Source organism: Trachymyrmex septentrionalis, unplaced genomic scaffold (assembly GCF_001594115.1).
Source record: "Trachymyrmex septentrionalis isolate Tsep2-gDNA-1 unplaced genomic scaffold, Tsep1.0 scaffold17, whole genome shotgun sequence".
NCBI classification, from domain to species: domain Eukaryota; kingdom Metazoa; phylum Arthropoda; class Insecta; order Hymenoptera; family Formicidae; genus Trachymyrmex; species Trachymyrmex septentrionalis.
The window spans coordinates 482,879-491,075 of NW_017304864.1; the positions used below are offsets into that span (position 1 = coordinate 482,879).

An 8,197-nucleotide genomic window follows, 5' to 3' on the forward strand; every position below is an offset into this window, starting at 1 on the left:
CTAAATTTTAACAGTCAAATTTTTACAAAATCATTGTTGGTGTCTCTAATCTTTACAATAATTCAGTATGTAACTCTTCGATTGACTTTGTTTGCGGTATTATGAATTATGAAATCAAATAAGTCTACATTTTCATGTTGCGAATACATTTTATATTACAGTCTTATATAGATATGACTGTATAGACTCTACGTTATGTATACCCAGCAAATGAGAATGGATTGAAATAAATTGAAATGGATTCAGATTTTTAGAAATATTAATTTACGAATGTTAAAATAAATGCTTTTCAATTCTGAATGCATTTTTATTCGTTTATAGGAATTGCATGGAGCATATCTCTATGCCTTTCAATCTAAAAATAAATATTAGCTTTTTCTATGCATTGTGAATACTGTTCATTCAAAATTTTGAATAGGAAATGCAGTTTTTCAATCCAATTGCATCCAATTGAATCTAATTGAATCCAACTGAATCCAATTAAATCCAAAAAAAAGTACTCGCTATTTAAAATGTTTTTGGATAGAAAAAAATTTCAATCTATATTAATTCACACATTCTCGTTTGTTGGGCAGATAGCACGTAGTATATTTTGATGTACTATGTTTAAAATAAAATTTCTCGATAACGTTATTCATATCGGTTTTCGTTTGTTACTGTCATGGTTCGCTGATAAGTTTATCATAAGAATTAACGTATTAATAAGAGCTTTCAAGTTATGAGTGCAAATCAACAGCAATGTCGTTGTGTTTATGAAAAACTGAATTGAAAAATCCTCTCTATCATTTTATAACGATCGCAACAGTTGACATGATATTACTTATCATACTATATCAGAGAGAAACTCTGCTTATATAATTTCTAAAAATTATTGAAACGGATAAAATCAATATATGAGACAACATTGATTAAGATAATATTTTTCAAAAGTTTTTTTGAAAAATATCTCGAAAAGATTTCTTAAAAAACTCTTAAGATATTCTAAAGTTGTCTTATGCGTTGATTTCAAATATTCTACTTATTGGTAACTAAAAAAATATAATTGCGTAAATTGTAAAATAATTATAGTAGAGGACTTTTCAATTTAGTTATTCATACTTTCATAGACAGTGCGTATATGCCGGCTTTTACGGCTAGTCTGGATCACCCTGTATATATTCAGTCATATTAATTTTATTAATTATTTTATATTATGCTTTTCCTGTGTGGTATGTGTGTAGCAATTCCACCTGATTCCATCATGGGCACCGCGATTTTATCGCTAGTACGTGGCTATGTAGTTTCCGATTGAAAAATGGACATTGGCGCTAGTATACGAACGATTTGATGGTTCTTGTCTCACAAGAAATGTCGGGGTCGCCCAGAATCCAAAATATTCTAAAATTCGATTAAGAGTTCCGTTTCAAAGTTCCAGTATAGTTATCAGTTCAGTGAGTAAATTGTTGATTTCTGTAAATCAACTAAGCTAAAACTAGTCCCTAATTTACTGAAACTAATGGTAAATAAAAGTATTGCTTCTTAAATAATTAATTCTATGTCGTTTTTATAGTGATATCACTAATCACATGCGCTTGTGTCGAGTTTAACCTCAAATTGAAGAGCGATCTCTTCTGAAGGCAGGTAAAATTCGTAAAGAAACGACTTGAATTTCACAAATCTCAATCACGAAAAGATGAAGAGTGCGATGACAGTATTCAGAAGTATACGGACCAGTAAGTTCGCAGTGGCGTTTCGCACATGCTATAGGAAATACTGTACCACAGAGAATGATACAACGACGACGACAACACAGAAGATCCATCCGTATAGACGAATTCATCCGTGGAAATCGGAAGATGAATTTATGAAGGATATGCTGAAGAACGTTATTTACAATTCAGGTGGAGAAATTATTGTACTAGGATTAATGTAACAGTATTTTCCAGCAAGATTAATATAGCTATTTTCATTATTACAAGACTGATGAATTTTGTAGATCTGTTTCTCATTCCTGTATTAACTGCACTAGAACTTTTACTTTCGCCAAATATTAAATGTATACCTATCTCACTTTAAGTTCCTACTAAAAGTTTGTACTAGTTCAGGTAATAAGAAACAGATTCTATTATTGCTCCATTTTATGAAAGTTAATAATCCTTGCTTTTTGATGTAATTTCAGCATTATTGTGACCATAAACAATGTTTATTTGCAATAATCGTTAATGTTATAATTAAAAATGTTATTTTAGTTATATTTTACTTGCATATATTATTTTAACATGATTTTCTTTTATTATTTTGTAAAAGTTAGTAATCTTCTTTTTAATATAATTTTACAGCATTATTGTGATTATTAAACGATGTTTATTTTTAATGGTCATTAACCTTCTGGAGTTGACGTCGAAATCTGTAATATTAGTTATTGCCACTGGATTACTATGAGATATTTAATTTATGTTGAAAGGTACTAATTAATTTCGGAGAACCAAAATGTATGACTTATTTAAAAAAGAATGAATGAGTATATTTTAATACAAATAATCCAAATTTGCAGGTGTAACATAAAGAAGATATTTGTCATTTTTCTGTAAAATTATAATTGACATATTAATAAATACAAGAGTTAAGAATTAATGAAATTAAAATATATTTTTTATCTTAACATTACTTTACAGAGAAAGTTGAATTGTTTTTATTCATCAAAATTTTTGTTGTCCAAACAATAACAACTACCTAGGATGTTGACATATTCAAGACACAAAAATTTGAAACTTAAACTTTCTGAACAGTATTTTCCTGTCTTTGCTTATGCATCTTTAGATAATTCAAAATCTGGTATCTTAAATAAAACGTTAATTCTTTTCAAATCTTGGAAGCAGATCAAACATTTCTTGAAAAAAATTATTGTTATAATTAGTCTATTCAAAATATTACTTTGATTTACACAAAATAATTCTTACTTTTCTGAATGAAAAATATAAACGGACTGAAAATCATACTGAAACTTTTCAAATAAAAAAATAGTGGCTTCACAATATCTGATAATTTGCTAAACTTGAAGGAAATATAGTGAAAATATAGAAGAAAAGATACTAGGGAGAGATATTTTGCAGGTCTTAGGGTATGTTTGGATTCCCATCTGGGAACATTCCATCAGAACATGTCTTTAAATAACAATCTAGCAGTAACAAAGAGACTTATAATTAAATCAATTCAAAACACACTGTTAGTTCCGGAGGAATTATATTAATATTGAAATTCAAGAAACCACAGTCAATCTATTTGTTTTATTTTAAATATGATGGTTTTCTTTTGTCATCAGAGTTGGTTTTTCTGTATTGCAAATAGTTTCATTATTTATAATAAGCAATTTTGGGTTATATTAAAAGGGATATTATTATAAAAAGAATATTAAAAGAGATATTATATCGTTGTAAATATATATAATATTAATTAGAAAAATAAAATATATCTATATATTTTTGTTTTACTTGGCTGATAAAAGTGATACATTTGAATATTAATTTACGAATACTTTTTAGATGGAATAATTGCAATAAACAAACCATATGGCATACCCTTATATTCAAAAAAAAATATTAAACCTGCATTGCATTTAAATCACAAGATTGTAGGAGCAGCAGATTATTCTTTAAACGATGCTTTGCCATATCTTGCAGAGAAGTTAGATGTACCGATGTTAATGCCATTTTATATAGCAGAGAAGTATATCATCCTCAATCTCTCCCTTCTTTCTTTTTCTCTAAAAAAAAAAACCATTTTATTAATTTACTTCTAATTTTACTTTATTTGTAGATATATGAGCGGCGTATGTCTTTTCGGAATTAATAAAAATGTGTGTCGCCAATTAGAACTGGCAAGAAGACGAACTCAAGGTAAATACAGTAAATATTGGCTAGTCACAACTAGAGTTCCAAACGAGATCAAAGGAAAACATCGTTTTGGAATGATTTTAGAAACGTCTGCGGCAGGAAGTAAAAAGGTATTCCTCCATATATATATTTTTTTTTTGTTCAAGAAATAATTAATATTCACTGAGATAATCATGTGCATTTCAGCCTATTATCGTGACTCAGTGGAAAAACAATGCGGTAAAGAGGAATGAAGTCAAGATAATAAATGTAGATTATAAAGTCATAAGCAATTCGACGCATAATTTAAGTTCGCTAATAGAAATTGTGTCGTCCTCAAGAAAATGGCATATTATCAGGTTATTTGCTTCTACTATGCTATACAGTCCGCTTCTTGGAGATAATATTCATGGGTCACGAGTCCAAGAAATCATGGGAATATGGTTAAAAATCGATCCATTTGCTGATTCCAATTATAATTTACCAAAAATAAATCAACAACTATTAGAGCTACTATATATAAAACCAAGTCAACAAGAAATTATTCCAGTACACATACATTTGAAAAGTGTACACTTAATTGTCAACAAAGACAAAAAACAGAGTCTAGTAATAGAAGCCCCTTTGATGGATCCGTTCGATTGGACTTGCAAGCAGCTTAAGTTTAAAATACCTGATGAAATCAGGAATTCCAGTGATGAAGATAATGAAGAAGAGTTAGTTTACATGAATACACATGATGGCAATTAACTCATTACTATCTCTTGCTAAGTATTTTGATTGTAATAAAAAGGATTTTAATTAAATTGAAAACATTTATTTCTTTGCGTACATTTTCATACATTTAATCAATCAGATGGATAACGTAATGATTAATGAGATAGCACATGTTTGCCCTTTAAGATTCTTCTTTGGAGAATTTTTCTACCATTTGGTGTTGACAGCCTTGCAAACCAGCCATGCTTTTTTATTCGTTTCCTTTCACTAGGATGAGGAAAGTGATATCTCATTCTGTTTCTCACAAATGTTAAACCCCATGGACTCCACACGGATGTCGCAGTCGCGGTCGATGAAAGTTGATTTGAAGCCCGTCTGTAACATGTTAACAAAATATGATATTATATAATGTACTTATACCTTGTTATTTAATACTTCAATGTTGTATTTGTTTTATATTAATCTTTAGTACCCACGATGATTTTTCAGTTTTTTATTGCACATGATAGGATGTCCATATTCCGAACAATCTATCGTATGAATTTTTGTCACTTTTATAAATGTACAAAAATTATTAAATAATTCTTATCTATTTTAACATTTTTAGAAACTATAAAGTTGTGTATTTAAAAAAAGAAGAAAGAATAAACTATTATTTAGCTAGATTTTCCTAATATTTCAAAGAAAAGGAATACAGAAGAAAACCAATCCAATCATGTGCACTAAGGATTAATGCAAGTAAGTTTACCATGTTTATATAACTTATTATATTTTATATTATTTGACATTATAATTTAATTTGTTTCCTATCTACAAAAATATAATTGGCATGCAAAAAGTATATTGAAATACACTTGACAATGGATGTGTTTATAGGATTGATAGTATGATGACGCATCGATAAGAATTTCTACAAAAAGTATTAATTATAGAGACTAGAAAAAAAAGTTAACATTTACGGCAAGGATTGAAATATGCCCGAGATTAATTTGCCGAACATTCTTTTATATCAAACGTTCCAATACGATGTAGAATTTAAGATTAAGTCAGGTTAAGTTTTATGCGCAGCCGAGTCAACAATCACGCATGCGCGACATGACGCATTAACGTCTGACCGGCGAAAATCATCGAATGTTTCCGAAAACCACCGAAATTCGAAAACCGACAGGATGCTGTTGTGTGGCACACTCTGGTAGCGAAAATTGAAGTTTTATGATTTCACCGCTGCCACTGTTACCGCCAAATGACGGACTCATTGCGAAATTCAATCTGCATCGTAAAAAGTAAGTAAAATATATAATCTGAATCTATAATATAGCCGTTACATTTTCACTCAAAACTGCAACGCGCAATATTATCATTAGTGCAATTTCGGTAAAAATTATCATTAGCGCAATTTCGGTTCCAAATAAGGAACGGGAGAGGCCAGGCGGGGGACCATTTTTGTGCAAAGAAGAGCATCAAAGCACCTATCATGGAACAAAGTCGGAATGGATTCCAATCGGAATTATTCCGTTTTCCCCAGAAAACACAATAGAAATCTAATGAATGATTGAATAATTCCAATCGGAATGTATTCCAATTTTGTTCCATGATAGGTGCACAAGTCACGGTAATGTCAAAATAACGTTAAAATGAATCGTAAATATTTTGGAGTAATTAAAGTAAGTGTCATTTTGATATTATGATGACTTATTGTTCTGCTTGAGTAGATTTCTCGAATATTGACAATATCTGTCAAAATAAAATGAAAGAAACAAATAGTAGCAACAGGTAAAATATCAATGGTTGTCACTTCCTTAATCGGAAATATAATTGTCGAGATACACGTATAATTGTCAAGTAAAAAATTTTCCAATGAATTCCTTTTGAATATGACATCGAATTTGAATACGTTTCAAGCGTGTTAAAATATTTATACGCCTCAATGAGAGAGATCTCTGGATGCCTGTCAAAACTGGCTGGCTTCAATCGGTCTATTAGCGAGGACCCGTGTTCACTGATTGATCTATTCTAGGGTTCACAATACCTCATGGGCTGACTGAAGGACGCAGCAGTATTTGAAGTACCAGCCCTCGAGAATGCGACGGGACAACAATATATCTTCGGTTATTTGATACAACATAATACCGATCCTAAAAGGTACAACACACATTCGACAAATTTCTAAGCACACGTTTGAGCAAAGAATCATTGTCGCTGGGATAAATGGACTTACAAATTATTAGAAAGAAACTACAAATAATATATGAGCCTCGCTTTGAATCCGAATAGATTTTGATTTCCATCACACTTATCTTCACTTATCTTTACTTTTCCTCTCTAGCAGCAGAGCTTATGATTTATATCTTATTTGATTTTGTCTACTTTTTATTTGTTGAAGCTTTGGACGCGATTTTCTGAAAAGTTCACAAGATATCGACGATTTTTTAATATATATACTTCTAAATGAGTTTGTTGAATTTTATAATACTACTATTTGAGTATTTAAATCGCGAGAAAAATAGTAGTTTTACAATAAAAATTTTCTATATTGAAATATATCGACATATTATATCGTTAAAGTATACATGTTTTAATTACTTGATTAAATTTTTAAGGCAAAACGAATAAATATTCGCGACTGCGACTTTGTTTAGAATTTTAAAGTAATGTTTCTGGGTATATATGTGAAGATAATTTTTTCTAAATAATTTGTTTTTAACTATATGAAAATTTTAATCAAGATTGTAGTACTTAGCTGTCAAAACTACTGAATTAATTTATTATTAAGAGTATTTTTTGCGTAAAGTATTATACGAGTACATTCTAGAAATCAAACGAATCTTCAGTCATTGATACTTGAATTTATTAACAAGGTACAACAGTTTGTGTAAAGTTCTTTATTAATATCTTCGATATAACATTAATTTTAAGCGACAAACAAAAAACGCATCCATTCTTCCTTTAATTTTTTGTATTAATTTTTTGAAATACTTGGAGAAAAGTGCTTTACGTTTAATCTACGTATACGAAAAGAACGGTTTTGCTAGTATCTAATAATTAACTAGACACAGGTTTGAAAATAATTTTGTTGGATTATTAAAATAATTAGGGCACTAAAGCAATTAGGGCACAAAGCATGATAAGGCTGCAAACAGTTTTGACATTCCAGCAACTAGCTGGAGCGTCTTGCATAATTATTTTGATGACCTATAAAATTATTTTCAGATTTGTCTAGTTAAATTTTTAGATACTTTAACAAAATCGTTCTTTTCGTGTAAAAATACTGCAACAATGCTTCAATCATGTATTAAAACCACTCCCTCAATTTCTCTGTGTTACATCCTCTGACTTCTTCCCTAGAGAAATTTTTTCTTTCGTTAAATGCGCCCCATGGTGCCGGCCTACCCCATAGGAGGATTGATCTCGCCTCCATCTCGACGGTAATTGAACTGCCGTGACCTCGTTGACACGTCGCGTGTAACAGACAAACGAACACGCGTGCATCCATGACGTCACCATCTCATGGTGGTCGTCTAATCTTGAGTCCACATGGGATCTTTGCACCGATATGATTTTGATATATTTTGAACGGACGATTACTACATTACATCACTCGAGATGAGATTTGGAACTTGACTGATGAA

The 8,197-nt window shown here is 30.3% G+C and overlaps 2 protein-coding genes and 1 long non-coding RNA gene across 7 annotated transcripts in view; 2 read left to right on the plus strand and 1 right to left on the minus strand.

Moving 5' to 3' along the window:
- The first annotated feature begins 962 nt into the window (after positions 1-962).
- Positions 963-4,674, plus strand: LOC108746418 (RNA pseudouridylate synthase domain-containing protein 4-like). Of its 4 annotated transcripts, none has more exons than XM_018483186.1 (6): positions 963-1,024; positions 1,221-1,430; positions 1,617-1,880; positions 3,522-3,705; positions 3,796-3,982; positions 4,059-4,674. In XM_018483186.1, the coding sequence occupies exons 3-6, from the start codon at positions 1,673-1,675 to the stop codon at positions 4,599-4,601; spliced, it is 1,122 nt and encodes a 373-aa protein (XP_018338688.1). In that variant the 5' UTR covers positions 963-1,024; positions 1,221-1,430; positions 1,617-1,672; the 3' UTR covers positions 4,602-4,674. The 4 variants fall into 4 exon arrangements, with proteins under 4 accessions (XP_018338688.1, XP_018338687.1, XP_018338689.1 ...); XM_018483185.1 differs by having other exon boundaries at positions 964-1,024; positions 1,550-1,880; XM_018483187.1 differs by lacking the exons at positions 963-1,024; positions 1,221-1,430 and adding an exon at positions 1,458-1,498.
- On the minus strand, positions 4,675-5,641 carry LOC108746419 (39S ribosomal protein L34, mitochondrial). Its single transcript, XM_018483190.1, has 2 exons — positions 5,528-5,641; positions 4,675-4,943 (listed from the first exon to the last, which is right to left on the minus strand). The coding sequence occupies exons 1-2, from the start codon at positions 5,566-5,568 to the stop codon at positions 4,724-4,726; spliced, it is 261 nt and encodes an 86-aa protein (XP_018338692.1). The 5' UTR covers positions 5,569-5,641; the 3' UTR covers positions 4,675-4,723.
- Positions 5,642-5,815: 174 nt separating this feature from the next.
- LOC108746402 overlaps positions 5,816-8,197 on the plus strand; it is a 7,112-nt gene continuing 4,730 nt past the window's right edge. Inside the window, exons 1-2 of one of the 2 annotated variants that reach the window (XR_001939169.1) lie at positions 5,816-5,851; positions 6,586-6,710. This is a non-coding gene — a long non-coding RNA (uncharacterized LOC108746402). Of the gene's footprint in view, positions 5,852-6,169; positions 6,233-6,585; positions 6,711-8,197 lie in introns of those variants that run through there. The other variant, XR_001939168.1, reaches the window with a different exon arrangement.

Bases quoted from the DNA above. Each gene is read 5' to 3' on its own strand.
- LOC108746418 (XM_018483186.1), top strand. From the start codon at position 1,673: ATGAAGAGTGCGATGACAGTATTCAGAAGTATACGGACCAGTAAGTTC. The intron at 3,706-3,795 runs GTATATCATCCT...CTTTATTTGTAG, and splicing joins CCATTTTATATAGCAGAGAA to ATATATGAGCGGCGTATGTC. The intron at 3,983-4,058 runs GTATTCCTCCAT...TGTGCATTTCAG, and splicing joins CTGCGGCAGGAAGTAAAAAG to CCTATTATCGTGACTCAGTG.
- LOC108746419 (XM_018483190.1), bottom strand. From the start codon at position 5,568: ATGTTCGGCAAATTAATCTCGGGCATATTTCAATCCTTGCC. The intron at 4,944-5,527 runs GTAAATGTTAAC...AACATGTTACAG, and splicing joins GGCATATTTCAATCCTTGCC to ACGGGCTTCAAATCAACTTT.